This window comes from Cololabis saira, chromosome 11 (genome assembly GCF_033807715.1).
Source record: "Cololabis saira isolate AMF1-May2022 chromosome 11, fColSai1.1, whole genome shotgun sequence".
In the NCBI taxonomy this organism is placed as follows: Eukaryota; Metazoa; Chordata; class Actinopteri; order Beloniformes; family Belonidae; genus Cololabis; species Cololabis saira.
Window position 1 is genome coordinate 9854711 of NC_084597.1, and position 16244 is coordinate 9870954.

At 37.8% G+C, this 16244-nt stretch overlaps 1 protein-coding gene across 1 annotated transcript; it reads left to right on the forward strand.

The window, feature by feature from the left end:
• The first annotated feature begins 542 nt into the window (after nucleotides 1-542).
• On the forward strand, nucleotides 543-15278 carry btc (betacellulin, epidermal growth factor family member). Its single transcript, XM_061733271.1, has 5 exons — nucleotides 543-814; nucleotides 1372-1479; nucleotides 5811-5928; nucleotides 6177-6323; nucleotides 13820-15278. The coding sequence occupies exons 1-5, from the start codon at nucleotides 775-777 to the stop codon at nucleotides 13956-13958; spliced, it is 552 nt and encodes a 183-aa protein (XP_061589255.1). The 5' UTR covers nucleotides 543-774; the 3' UTR covers nucleotides 13959-15278.
• The last annotated feature ends 966 nt before the right edge of the window (nucleotides 15279-16244 follow it).

Genomic DNA, 16244 nt, shown 5'->3' on the forward strand with positions numbered 1-16244 from the left:
GCTGCATTTTCCATTCAGGAGTTGTAGAGTAGTTGTGTAAAGAGCTGAAACATGGAACCAAGTAGCATTTATAGCCGTTCGCACTTTCACAGTTAACTTTCTTCCACTTTCTTCAGACTCTGCAGGAATCAGTCTAGACGTAGGAGAAGTCTTGATTTTGCAACAGCTCCTGTTAGTGTGCCACATTTATCTGCACTCTGTTAACCTGCAAAACTGTAAAGCAGAGTTGAACGGAAAACGCAAACAGAGTCTGAAGCACTTAGCTGGCAAACAGGTAATTCTTTATTGTCAATGAAAGCTTCACCTGTCGTGTCATTCTTAAGAATAGGATTATCAGGTAGAAAGAAGCATGTGTTCTTTGAAAGGGAAATAACCTGAATACCTTGAATGGAGTTGCCTTCTCTTTGCAGTGGGCGGGGAGCAGCGAGCAGAGTTGGGTTTCAGTACCATCCCCCTTTTAGAGTCTCACCAGCTGCGGTCCAGCACAGTCACAGTCCAGAGAGCCGCTCCGGACTCCGAGTGTGTATCAGTGTGTGTGCAGGAGTTTGTGTGCTTTTCTTATAGGTTCAAGCTTTTTTCTGGCTGACTATGAACATAGCCACGGCATCAATGAGGAACCACAACACGGCACACCACTGGGGAACTTCCACGGCTTGTCCACACCTTTCTCAAAAGGTTGTTGACCTCTGAAAAGAGACTGAACCAGTTTCACCTCCATTTGTCAATGTCAGTGACATTTCATGAATTGGATGAGCATTTTTACTAAGTGAGGAGATGGGAAACATGTACAGACTCATAATAAGATTATTAACTGGTAAGATTCACCATTTTCTATTTCAATCATACTATTTGAAGAATTCATAAGCCTCAGAAGTAATAAGTACTTCACAATGATATTGCATCTACCCAGTGGACGTTTTCTCCTCATGGAAAATATAAACTATTAAAGTTAATTCTATATTGCTTTGATTTTTGGTGCAGCCAAATCAGAGTTTGAGAGTACTTTTCACACTAAGTAATATGAGCTTCATTGTTGGTTAATGATTGAATGAAGAACTCATAGCTATGTAACATATCCTCTGTGATGACACATCATTATCAAAACAGGGCTCATAAGTATGGCATTTGGGATTAAATATGATATGATTTTGGCTGGGAGTTTGCCCAGTCAGTAGTAAAAAGTCATTTGTTCTGAGTCACCAGGGAATTTCAAACAGCATGTGCTAAAGTCCTGTCATCTCATCTGCAGATCAAGCAAGAGGAATGAGGTCACACATTGGTTAAATTTGCCTTTCAAATGTTATATTACGTGTGTGTGTGTGTGTGTATCATTTGTGTTTGATAGGCTTTTGTGTGTTTCTCTGGCTGCAGCTCTGGTCTTATGCTTATTGTGCCGGGCAGAATGGAATTCCACTGACGTGTCTGTCAATCGAACTGTGCCCCACTGTCATCTCCATGGCGACCGAGACAATTGCACAGGTAGATATAAAGAGGCGGTGTATCCTACTTTGCTGCCATAAACAGTTGACTGCTTTGAAGTCTGGATGAAAGGAAACTCAAAATCAAATGCATACATATCTTATGTCTTATGAACAAACATAAGAGAAAAAAAAGACAAAAAACAAAAGAAAGAAGAAAGACAAAAGAAAGTGGAGAATTCATTGGGAGAGCCATATCACAAAGAACACGTTAATACATGCTATGGAGAGGCAATGCCAACAAATTATGTCTGGTATCTTCTCTATGTTTAGAAAAATTCTGTCTGCTTTCCTGCAAAAATATTTACTGAGCCTTTCTGGAGCTGCGTTGTGCTGTCATCAGCCCTAATTATGCACTATTTTTAACTGCAAAGCTTAGAATTCAAATGCTGATACCACAACAGCTGTATTTCCTGACACTGTAAAACAAATGTCTGAGGTTCTTTCATTTTTCTGTTGACCATATGGATACCACAGAAAGTATTCCAGAGTTTAAGGAGTGCGCATTTTCATTAGACCAAAGACTTAGCAATTGATGGATGTAGAAATAAATAGCTGTTTAAGTCGGCGAGAAGACTAAAAAATTAATTTCCCTTCAGTGATAGCTTGGCTTTGGTTTCTTGCCAACAATACAATGTTGTTTGGACATTTTATCTGTGCACAAAATGTATAAAAAGGACTGTTTGTGCAGCCATCTCCTTTTGCTGTCACCTTGTTGTCAGTTTGTACAACTTGACTATATAATGCCACACCAACTACTGCAAATATACTAAAAGACAGAATAGTTCATGAGAAGAGAACAGAGGTCGCAGACTATTCTTTTGCATCCATTGATGGTGATTTGCGCGACATGTGTTGGTGATTTATGGACTTAATGACTATGGCATTGCTTGTACAGAGAGCCCTTGATATACACTTTTTGTATACTTACAAAGTTAAAAGGATTTCAGTTTGGCAGGAATGACGCGATCCACACCAACACTTTAGTAGCGTGGCATTGTAAGTCTCAATTTCGGCATGAAATAGCAAATTTATTTAGATGTAGGTTAACAAGTATTAACATTAATTACCATTTTGCTACAAATATGTTTTTTGTTCTCATTTAAAGGAGCTTGAAGCCGGATTGAGGCAGAATTTATGAAAAAAATTCGTATATGTTTTAAGTTTTCTAGTAATAATGTCAGATGAAGCGTTCCAAACCCAAAAGAATGAGCCCTCTAGTGTATCTCTCCATTGCCTTGAACAGGCTGTGTGCTGCAAAATGTGCTGCAATTCGGTCCCGAATTTCCCGCGCTGGGCTGCGGATGTGACGTCACATGACGCTGCATGCGCGTTCTCCCCGTTCTCCCGTGCCGGCTTCACTGTTGGCTGCAGTACCCCCAACGGCCGTCGTGGTGAAGGGTGGCGCTAGAGAGTCTCATTTCTTAAAAGGAGCCTCAAGCTCCTTTAAGTGTTGTTTTGATTCGTGATGAAAGTTTACACTCCCCGAATAAAAAAATCAATTTATTATTGTTTTAGCTCTAAAATGTTCATGCAAATTACTTTGAAAGACACCATCCTTTCACTCTAGGTGTCATGAAAGGCTTTTTTAAGTATTGGCTCCATTTCAGCAATATAGAAAGCTTAAAGAGCTTCTTTATCAAAAGTTGTTTTTCATGGAAAATGAAGAGCTTTTTTGGGACTCTCTTCTTTGTTTTATAAAGCTAAAACTTCTACAATTACAAAACACATTATTTAGAGCAGTTTTACACTTTGTTTTTACATGTGCTGAGCTTCAGAGGTGCTAGAACATTTTTATTTGTGTACAGCCTATCATTTTTATGCAAGGCTAAGCAAACCAACTGCTGGTTCTAGGACCAAACATACAATAAAACCATAGCGTGTTACTTTTTTTTTTTTTTCTCACCTTGGCCAACTGACATGATTGAAAAAATGACACACTTCACAACCAACCTCAATATACACAGTAACTTGATAATTTTTCTTTCACAAAGGTCATGGCAACTATCCGGTTCTCTTGTTTCAGCGAACAAACAGACTGGTTTCATTGATGACACCTGCACAGCGGTATAGTTTTACAAGCTCATGATTTCATTGAAGTAGACTATAAAGATAGTGGCAGCTTTGTAAGAAGTGCTACGTGAAACTGGCGGTCAGAGGTTCAGCAAGTGTTTGAGGGTGTGTTTAGTAAGTATGTTAAAATGAGAAAGGGAGTAGGATATTGCGAATTAGAATGGAAACACAATTTATGTTTATCTTTGGAGAGAATTTAACTAAGTGGCTAATAAGAAGTTGATGACACCAGGCTTTTTCATGGCACTGATGTTCAGGCTTCCTCTCTGGATCCTATTACACACAGTCTATATATAAATCCGACCATGCCATGCCAGAGGCCGTGGGTGTACTTTAAAGAGGCAAGATGATGGAATTTGACATGTTGACAGAAATAGGTTTATTTTTGTGTGTGTGTGGAAATAAGCTAATTTGCATTCTTGATGAGTGTTTTAATTGTTAATTTAGACAACGTGACTGTATGTGATGACATGATGATGTGTCTGTGGAACGATGTGAGGATGTCCACTTCCAAGTAACAATACTTTATATAATAAATGCCCAAAACAGCTCTCCTGTAGCTGCAGTTACATGATTATCAAGTACCATTCTTGTGATGTTTACTATTTAATATTCACATTACCAACAAAATATGCTTGTCTCCTAACCTGTGGACAGAGGGGTCAAAAGTATTCACATTCATTACTCAGGTAGAAGTATAGATACTAGAGTTTAAAAATACTCCTGTAGAAGTTGAAGTATCAACTCAAGTTTTTTACTCAAGTAAAAGTATAAAAGTACTGGTTTCAAAACTACTTAAAGTATAAAAGTAAAAGTAATGTAAGGGGGAAAAAAGCCATTAAGGACAAAAGCCATTGAAAATGAATGCATCTTAGTAGAATGCAAATATATTAAAGAACCATATATGTGTACTATTGAGCATTAACATGTGTTTCAGAGAGCAGGAGATATGATGACTAGTTGCCTATAAGTATTGTAATGGTGCAAAAAGTCAAACTTCAGAGGCATGTTATCATTTATCCTAACCTTTATTGGAATGAACATCCAAGTTTAGTTGCAGGATTTTTTTTTTTTTTTTTTTTAAAGGTCGAAATGAAATAGAGTAACGAGGCTGTTTTTAAAATGTAAGGAGTAAAAAGTACAGATAATTGCGTGAAAATGTAAGGAGTAAAAGTAAAAAGTCATCTGAAAAATAATTACTCCAGTGAAGTATAGATAACCAAAATTTCTATTTAAGTAAGGTAACGAAGTATTTGTACTTTGTTACTTGACACCTCTGCTCCTAACCTGTGGAATAACATTTTTGAGCCACAACTGAACAAACCTATATATGAACATATACGTATGTAACTGCCTCCAAAGTGACACTGACCTGTGGAAAAGAAGGCAAAAGGTGGTGCCAATTTTGACTTTTTAATATCTTTTTTGAATTGCAAGTAGAGATCATTGACTTGGTGAAGCCACAACCGCCACATGAATACTAGGACACAGGTTCTTAGCAGAACTTTGTATTGTAAAGAGATGAACCTTAGCTCAACGGATGATTGTATAGCCATGGATGTTTAGATGCTTTTATGATACTCAGATCTTATTTGGTTTCATGCATGGTTGCTCACATTTTTTTTGTTATTACTGTCCTTCGTCTCATACGTGTCAGTCAGGTGGTTATTGATAGCATGTAGTACACCACAACTACGCTACAGCCCAAACAGTCACGTGACAGCTCCGATCGGCTATTTCTGTAGTGGTTCATTGCATTATGGGCTATAATATATGAGGTATATGCCAACAATGAGGACAAAAGACCATGAAACCTATAAAACACTTAATAAGCTAGCTAATATTCCTTCAAATAAAAGTTAAACAGATATTTAGAAAAAAAATAATTTGTGCTGCTTGAAAGCCAATCCATGTAGCAATACCACTTCTGACCACAGGGAGATTTGTATTACCCGAGAAATTTCATGTGTCAGCCGCTGCTGTAAAAATCAATAAAGTGCATCCTTAGTGGGACAAAGGGGAATTACAAGATATTATGGATAATCCCCAGTCATTAACACAGTATTGTCGGTGGCTCTTTTATCAACCCAGCAGATCTTTGTCCCCATGCGGTCAGAAAGGATATTTCTACATAGAGTGCCTTTAAGTTGTGATTGGTTTAAATATTGTGGCTAATCACTGTACTGTGCATATTAATGGTTCATGAAATGTTGCACTCCTTTGCTGATTTCAGCTACTGTCATTTTATTTTTCCGACAGAAACATTAGATACAGGACAGTGGAGTGGCCATTTCTCAAAATGTCCAGAGGAGTTGACGTATTACTGCATCCATGGAGAGTGTCGTTACATTAAACAGCAGAAGCAACCTTCCTGCAGGTGAGATGACTTCAAGAAGATGTTGGCTTGGGAGTATATGCACAAGGATGAAGTTGTGAAACCTAGGAGCTTTGCTACAAAAGGAAGTTTTAAAATAGCACACGTGAAAGGGATGATATCTTTGCACTACAATGAATCATCAATCAAATTGCATTTATAAAACAGAGAAATAGATTTCTGCAGATACAAAACATATGAAAAAAGCCATGGAAATAAAATTTTGGAACATCTGCATTTTGTTTATTCAGGTGTGATAGTGGTTACATCGGCTCCAGGTGTGAATATGTGGACCTCGGCTTGCGGATAGGAGAGAAACGACAAATGATAATAGCTTGCATCATTGCAGCACTTGTATTCCTCATGGTTCTTATTGTTTTCATCTGCATCTATTCACAGTAAGACTTTTTTCTTCTGTTTTTTCTTCCATTGTATAAAACATAAAGGAATTGCTTGACATTCTCAAGGCTGCTGATCTCTTAAAAGATTTGTCAGATAACCATCTCGAGAGAATAAGTCTTGCTTGGATGCCTTGGTGCACATTCACAATGTCTGTCTTGAAGCTTTTTTAAACCCAAAAACCCCTCCAGTAGAATGGATGTAAACAGCTGGACTAAGTAGTATAAACGATAACAAAGGATACTGATAAATGTAATACAGTGAACAAATGGATAAAAACAGAAGGGAGGACTTCGGGCATGTTTTATATTGAAAATGTGAGGTATGTAATTCCAAGCAGTCAGTGTTATAGATGGGTTACAGGAGTGGCCCTGCAAAATTAGGTCCGTCAGAACTACATAGTGTTGCTTTAAAAGAAGGACAAACAATGACATTGGCCGAGGTGGAAAAAGTACTGAAAAATTGTAATTGAGTAAAAGTATCTTTACTTTGCTTAAATCCTACTCAAAGTAAAAGTAAAAGTACTCATCTAAAAATGTACTTGAGTAAAAGTACAAAAGTACTTCATTTAAAATGTAATTTGAGTAAAAGTTACTTTCAGTTATTTAATGCAAAAAAAGGATGAGTCACGAATCAAATCCAGCACAAGTTATTTTAATCAACTTTGAGGCATATTAAAGTATTAATTTAATTAATTTAACATCCACACTTGTAAAAGCTCAGCTGAGCTCAGTAACATGATCCTTTTACTTCCGCAGAACAGGACAAAAAAGACAGTCACAACCTGTACTGTAAAGTGCAAACTATGTTCAGTCATATTGTCCAACCGACAACACTAAAACCATAATCAAAGTATTCAAACACAAAATAAAGTGCCCAATGCCCGCAGGATCCTGCTATTCACAATAAACCAAAATAAAATGCCCACAAGATTTTCACGATAAATTTTGTACTCAGTAACGTGAGGGGTTTCAAATGTAGCGAAGTAAAATACTTGGGTCAAAATGTACTCGAGTAAAAGTAAAAATTACATATTTCAATATACTTAGAAAATTACAAATTACTCATAAAAAGTACTCAATTACCAACCCAGTCTCACATGAAAACGTACCCTGCCTACGTTGGTCCAAAGTGCAAAAACGTAGAGGGGCTACAATATTAGCCCTTGCAACGTATAACTGTTAAATTTTGAAATGTATAACTGTTACATTTTTCTGCCTATTCATTTTGCGTCCAAGTCACGTGACTTTTAAGATTCTGGCCGTGACAGCAACAAACATGGTGGACATTTTTCATTTCTGAGTGAAAGAAATCAATATTTTGAGTTAGTTTCTGCATAGAAATATATATATTTTGCTTTCATAATATTCACTCAGGGAATTTACATAATCACTTGCTTGCTCGTGGTTGCAATGTTTTTTCAGATCTCGTCAGAATAATGTAAAACGGTAACGTTTTAAAAAATGTGAAAAAGTAACATTTTGGTTGTGGTGCTGTGAAAAAAATCAATATTTTGATGCTTCCTCGTTGTTGGGAATTATTTTCAGATCTCGCCAGAATAATAATTTGAAATTGCAACATTTTGGTGCTGGGATATGTGGCCGTGATATATACACGGCCACGTACAGTATGCCGGCGGGGATTCCCCCAGCCCCCGGGTCTGGCAGTCAGAAGGCGCGCCGATTTTTTCCAGTGGCCAACCGCGGTACTGCAACCAAAAATCCCATGCGGCCCAGAAAGCTTTTTTCCCATAGACCGCAATAGTTAAAGAGAAGCCTCTAAAACTGTTCACAGGACACCTCCAGCTGTAATAATTAATGTACACATATATCTGGAAGTTGCCATGTAATTAATGGGAAAATACTCATAATCATGAATAAAATACCATAATTTGTCACCTGGTAATTACCGTACGGTAAAATGAAGGGTTACCTAATTCTATGCTTTAATATTCTTCTCTATTCTAGAGTAGTCTGTTGAACAAGTTTCAGTCTTTTCTCCGTCTTGTATTATGAACTCAACACCACCACCTTTACTACTTGCATGGGCTGTCACCTCTCCATTGCATGGTAACAGACGGGTGTGTTGGATTGGTCCTCTAAATAACTGTTGCTGATGTAGCTAGATACCAAATGAAGGTCATGAGACTGAAATGTATAGCTTAATACACAGATGCTCTACTTAAATGAAGACAGTGTGCAGGACCTAGTTTGCCTGCTCCAACACACGTCCCTGTAGGTGTGCAAAAGGACATTTTTTTACCTACAAATGAATAATGCAAACTCCTAGCTTGTGTGGAATTAAATCCAACCCTTTCTTGAATGAATGTACAGAAAGCATTACAAATAGAAAGGACTGTAAATAACCATGCCTACAGAAGTATATTTACTGTATTTATAAATATATAGACCAAAACATCAAATCTCCCCAAGTGTCCAAGGTGAGAATAATGTGCCATCTCATGTGGAACCTAGCATCTCATAACACGATTACCAACAGACTCCATTAAAATGATTCTAGTGCTATAGTCACATTTAACCTTTAGCTGACACATTGTATTGATGGACAAAGCTGAATAAGACATTTCTGCAATGGCTAGAAAAACTTTCACGACAAGAACATTTATTTAGAGCATTTATTCGCAGAGATGGAATGAGAGATGATTTCAATACTGGCAAAAGGGACAGAGACCTGGTAGGCAGTCTGTGTAATAACGGGGGTACTCCCCACGTTTGCCATTGCCAGTGAAGCCAACGCAGTCTTTAAACATCTCGCCGCAGTCATGGCACCGGATTATGCAAAATGCCTTCCTGGATTCCTCCTTGTAGACACATAACACATAACATGAGACATAACATAAATATATCACCATTCACTTCTACTTACCGTCATTGTGGATCACAAAGATAAAAGAATAAAATGATAAACGGTCGGGAAATATGTTCCCCGCGTTTGAATTTCATTGGGCGGCTTGGTTTGCGGTACGCCCAGTGCTTAGTTCGCAGCACGCCCCCCTGTGATGTCACTCGCTACTCCCTGCCTGCAGTTACTCATGACTCGAATGCATTGAAATGAATGGGCGGCCATTTTTAGTCTCCAATCCAGTTTCTATAATACTTTTTTTTTTTTTTTTTTTTTTTTTTTACAAACTTTATTCAACATTTTCAAAAATACAACATTCCTTTGAGGAAACATTAGTTTGCAATTGAAACATAAATTCACAACACACAAGCGAAATGTAACTTTAATTTTTTTCCAATATAAACTTCTAAATTTAAATAAAAAGAAAATAAATAAAATAAATTTAAATAATCACAAAATAAAATAATCACAGGGGTTGACATTTCAACAAAAATGTATAAGCGTCGCAAAAATGTAACTTAAAGAACAAGAGACTCTAACATGGTTTCATATAAATCTTGTATAAACTGATTATCTTTTGAAAGTACCTTAATAGATGTTATATAACTTTTAATTTCGTTTTTAAAACATACTAGGGAGGGTTTGCTGTTTTTCCATTTATTTTTATGAATATGATATTTACCCAAAATTAGAATTATGTTCACCATCTTGGATACCTTCTTTGGTAGACCATCCATATAAATTATGACCTGAAACTTGCTGAACATACAGTTGTTGATCCCAATCTTTAACCACCGATAAACATCTTGCCAAAAAAGCTTTGTGAATGAACAAGAGAAAAATAAGTGTTCAATTGTTTCGAGTTCTGTTTTACAGAAAATACAAGGATCTACATCAAAATTGAACCTTCTCCTTAGGGTTTCAGCGGCAGGATAAATATTGTTTATTATTTTAAACTGAATTTCTTTTGCTTTGGGTGAAATTGGCCATTTAAGGTAGCTGCTGTATGCCTTTGTTAACGTTACTTCAATTTCTGTTATCTTTATTTTTGTTGATTTTTTGATATCATTGAATAGCTTTTCTTTAAACACATTTCCAAGTACTTTGTTATTACATTTTCTTTCACCCAATTTCAATTCACCGACTTTTAAATCAGGCAGTTTGACAATAACACTTGAGTATGTAAGAATATTTTTTATCATGAAATTCAAGGGAAGTGGAATAGCTCTACAGATTTTATTGAATTCTCTATAAGAGCAATTTAAACTAAACTTTTCTATAAATGTATTAAATTGCAATAAATTACCATTTACATCCAACAAGTCAGTAACATATAGGACTTTCTTATCATACCATTCTTGTTTAAATAAGGTCTTCCTGTTAATAGTGATGGTTCTATTATTCCACAAGGTGGAGCTATGCGGTGTCAGTTTCTATAATACATCCATGGTCAGAAGGCGCGCCGATTTTTCCCAGTGGCCAGCCGCGGTACTGCAACCAAAAATCCCATGCGGCCCAGAAAGCTTTTTTCCCATAGACGGCAATAGTAAAAGAGAAGCCTCTAAAACTGTTCACAGAACACCTCCAGCTGTTATCACCGGCAATTACTAATCTTTGTATTCTATATTTTTAAGTCATGGACTTTATATCCGTCAAAAATGTTTTATAACGGCCAGAAAAGTAAAAGAAAAGTTTCTTTCTGGGCGTGACGTCACGGCTGACGTCACAGCCGTGTCCGTGCATTCCACGGATGTTTATATTAATATATATTATGTAATTATATTATATTAATACATTAATAATATATGTAATACTATACATGTAATAATATACATTAATTAATATATTATATTAATACATATTATATTAATATTCGCGGCATTGCCCCGGGGCATGATGGGAGGCCCCAGAGCATCATGGGAGGTGACTCAACTGCGCATGCTCTATGGGCCGCTGTATGCGGAAGTAAACCCGGAAGTCAGAGATTTTTTCGGTTTATGCGCTGGCTGAGCAGAAGGCATTGAAATGAATGGGCGGCCATTTTTAGTCTCCAATCCAGTTTCTATAATACATCCATGGATTCCCCCCCCAAACCAGATTTTGATAGTGGAGGAGTCGAGCCCACAGGAAGCAGTTTTATTTTGAAAACCAACCGGATTTTCTTGCATTCCAAAAGTCTGACTTCAAATGAATGAAAAAATGAAAATAATCCCTCTGGGATCCCCCTATACGTCATAGTGACGAGGGGGATCCTGGACACGTGACAGATGCCCCCATCGTGTGCCGGTTAACATTTAAGATAGTTACTAGTAAATGTTACTTTTTCACATTTTTAAAACGTTACCGTTTTACATTATTCTGACGAGATCTGAAAAAACGTTGCAACCACGAGCAAGCAAGTGATTATGTAAATTCACTGAGTGAATATTATGAAAGTAAAATATATATATTTCTATGCAGAAACTAACTCAAAATATTGATTTCTTTCACTCAAAAATGAAAAATGTCCACCATGTTTGTTGCTGTCACGGCCAGAATCTTAAAAGTCACGTGACTTGGACGCAAAATGAATAGGCAGAAAAATGTAACAGTTATACATTTCTAAATGTAACAGTTATACGTTTCAAGGGCTAATATTGTAGCCCCTCTACGTTTTTGCACTTTGGACCAACGTAGGCAGGGTACGTTTTCATGTGAGACTGGGTTGCAATTACAGTAACGTGAGTAAATGTAATTTGTTACTTTTCACCCCTGGACATTGGTATGTTTTCTTCCCGGAAAATACTTATACTCCTTTCTTCAGTGGTCTTGATAAGAGTTTAATTTACAATGGATTTCATTGATAACCATTTCCTAAGCTTATTGTTTGAGATAAACAGATATCTTATCAAATACCCTGCTTCTTTTTCTCTTCCTCTCTCTACACTTTTCCAAGATGAACTTATCAGATGTTTCTTAGCAACAGACCGTTGGTGAATACACTAGCTTATAGTCTAGTTCCACCAACTACCTTTTGAAGATAAATGATAAATTGATTATTGGAAAAAAAGTCAAAGAATTGCATAACACAAAAAACCTATCAAGACAGACTCGACAACAAAAACTCATGGGCAACGACTGGATCTTTCTTAGAAGTAATAAAAGGAGGGCTTCCATCAGTGGGGGTCCTGGGTAAAACCTAGGAGGCTGGAAGTTCGACAGGGCAGACTTGGTGCTTTAAGCTATTGTCTTCCTTACAGTCTTGGCCCCAGTAGGATCCACTGACTTTGTGGATAACTACTCCATACCACTTGATGGCAGTGGTGCACGACCTTTGGGAAAAAAAGTAGAACACTAGATCAACATTGAAGGAGCTGAGGTGGTTTCTGTGTTTCTGATGCTGTGTTTAAAAAATTGCGATGGTGATAAATCCCAAGAGACAACTCAAAATCAAAGGGGATATTGAGACAGCTTAAAGGGAAAGTTTGGTTTTTTACAACCTGGACCTTATTTCTGGCATTTTTTATGGTCGTATACTCACCCAGGCAAGTTTGGTGTCATTTGGAGTCCTTCGGAAGATATTAGGGGTTTTTTTGCGAGCCGCTTCTCCATATAATGGTAGTGAACGGGGCACAGCGGGACACAGACGATGCAGCGTCTAAATAACACATGATTGCTGCGAAACTCATTCATTTATTTTATGAATCACTAGATCTGCTTCCAGGACCTGTTGTCTACATCCGGGGCTGTGTGTGTAACAAATAAATCAGTTTGTAAACAAGACCTCTGAACTCATGACGTCATCTCTGTGCGCGCACTCTGTCCTCCGTTCAGTGAGCTCTTCAGCCGTAAACTCTGGCTCAAAACGGTAAGGACGTCCATCATATTCAAAGTCGTCGTCCACAACCTCAGAATTTGACAAATATTCAGACATGTTTCAAATAACTAACAGTAAACTAACAGTAGCGAACTCCAGCTGTACACAGAGCTGTGTCTGGGATGCGCGCACAGAGATGACGCCACGAGTTCAGAGGTCTTGTTTACAAACTGATTTATTTGTTATACACAAAGCCCCGGATGTAGACAACAGGTCCTGGAAGCAGATCTAGTGATTCATAAAAGAAATGAACGAGTTTCGCGGCAATCCCCCTAATAAAAACCCCCTAATATCTTCGGAAGGACTCCAAATGACACCAAACTTGCCTGGGTGAGTATACAACCATAAAAAATGCCAGAAATAAGGTCCAGGTTGTAAAAAACCGAACTTTCCCTTTAATAGCAACATGGTCTGCCTAAAGCTTACCTGAGCAGCACCAGACAACACCACCCCTAAGCAGCCCCCGTAGAAGTTGTTAAAGTTCTTATTGCAGGCCTTTTTCTGGTAATGGAGATGAGTGAAAGTAGTCAAGCCTCTACTGTAAAACTACTCCAGATTTCTGCTGATGTAAATCATTGAAAGAGGGAAAACCCACCCCTTAAAAAAAGGCATATGAATTTGCTTCCACAGATGTAGTTGAAACCATCCACTCCATAATGATTGTGCAGGACAGTGGCCAAACAGTTGAAATGGACATTACTAAAGCATTGTGATCTTTAAAATAAAAATCAACCTTTCTTTGCCTCCATATTTACACCCTTGCTGTTTTTATTTCAGTCGCAGGTGCAGATTCTGCCATCGGACAGGAAGTCCGAGAGAAAAACCACAGGATGGGACAGAAAAGCTCAGTATGATGGATACCAGTACAACACACACAAGAGACTCGACAGAAACAACACACACCAACTCAGTGTGATGACTTTGTGTGAACCAACCAGCACTGAAGGCCAGGAATTATTTATACATGCGAGATAGTTGCTGGTTATTGTCTCACAATGATGGCAGAGAGCTAAAGGATGTGCTTGGACAGCACCAGACTTAAGAGGAAGAGCACTTGAGGATGAACTGTCTCCTGTTGTCGCGATGTGGAGGAATTTGCACCCCTCCTTTTAAAGAAAGCTTCTTTCTTGAAGCTACTGAACAGATAAAAAGATGCTTTCTGGGATTTATGATAAACATGAACGCGGCAAGATTGCTCAGCTACTTGAGTGCTGCCAGGAATCTGTGTTTCCTTGTGGACAACACATCTACACTGTGTAACCAGAGGAAAGGGACTAAGATGTCACACTGGATGTACACTTTAGGGAATTGATGGACTAAAAAAAAGAATCATTTAATGTATAGCAATGTGTAATCTTTGAGATACCAGCAGCAGATGTAAACTGCTCGTGTCATTTTATATTATTTCTGTTTTGTTCACTGCAGGATTCTAGTGTCATTTCAAAATGTTACATTATCTGCACCACACAATTAAAAGTTATCATTGCTCATTCCTCACACCAGAACAATGTCTCAATTTAAAGAATATTGTTACTTTTACATGTTAGCGATGCAAGAAGAGACCCACGTATACTACAGGTTGCAGTTGCCTGCAGGGTTGGAGGCGGACAAGGAGAACTTGTGCTGTAGGCTTCTTTGATCTATATATTTGGAGCCGAGGGGCTCTGAGCCGCGAATTCAGAACAGCTGAGCCTGTGTCCACGGACCACGGCATGAAAATGTTCCACTGTAAGAGACAGTTTCCAAACTGCAAACCTTTCACTGAGCTTTAAATGAAGTAACTTACAGTCAGTGAAATCTAACTCCTGCCATTTACACCCCATATGAATAAACATCACTACTCTATCCATTGTGCATTTACATGATTTCTATTATTTTTCCAAGGAATTATCACTTCATTGTCATCTTTCAACGAGGTTGTGCAAAAACTCAAGAATTGATTTGCATAAAACTTGTCAGATAGTTGGATAAAACACAATAGAAAAAACAAAAAAAAACAATCAACCAACCAAAAAAGCAAACACACAAACAAAAGCCTGTTTTTGATGTCTGTACCTCAGGTACTTTATTGCCACAAATGCCTCCAGGTAGGAGTTATTTGATGCTACTGTAATTTTCCAGCTTCATGTCTGAGTTTTATAAGTAAGCTTTCATTGGATTCCTTGGATTGATGTGAGTTCAAAACAATGTCAATTTCTGTTATATTGTTTTTTTAATAAACATTATATAAAGTTCAGACATGCTTGGTCTGCTTCTTTCCCTTACTATTTTCATCAAAATTGGCACGGACGGTGCTTAAATCAGATCACACAAAAGCTGTCGCATCGAGTTCATTTATCCTCGTCAATCAAAATTGCTAGAGCTGCCAAACAGAAAGTGTCATCTTGCAACATCTCAGCAGCTGTACAATTTACAAAATCAGCTCCAAACGTAGTACATGGAGCTGAAATTCCATTTGGTGGTAATAATCAGCCAAACCGATAACAATGTGTTTGCATATCATTAATGATTCTCGTGTCTGGTTAAACTGTTATTCATCACATCAGGAGTGGACTGTGAGTTCCTAATTCACGGCTGAAATGTGTTCTGCTACGACCCAGCTCATTGAGCTGCAACTGAAAAAAGAGTCTGAACAAACAAATCACAAAAGTCAAGGTTTTAATATTAAAAAATAATTTTAGCAGTTAAGAAGCGTGAAGAACACAGGACAACCAACAACAACATAGCAAACTGCAGCTAGATTGGTGAGCCTCATGTGACCCATTCCAGGAAAATGATATCTACACCCTGAGAGGTGCGGCGAATTAAGCCATTACTCCCAAGCAGGCCAGCTGACAGTCTTGCCGGGGCCCCGGACAAAATAATCTAAGATGGGCCCCCCTGATCTCTCCTTCTCCTCTTCCTCTGCTCTTCAGGTTTTTATACAAGCTAATGGACGTTAACATTAGAGCTAGCCAGTTAGGTTAAGTTACAAGGTTGGTAAACGTTGGCTGTGCTGTTTCTTACCTTGCTCTACGCTGACTTTATTATTTCCAGCTTCACCGTCACCACCTTTCTTAAAATATTTAGAGAATCGCTGAGGCCTCTATTTTCTTCTTCTCTTCTTCTTCTTTTCTCTTCTTTTCTGAGTACCGGACTTGGGCTGACCGGACATTTTGACCATTCTAATGGTTAAATTAAATTATAACATCAAATTTTGATC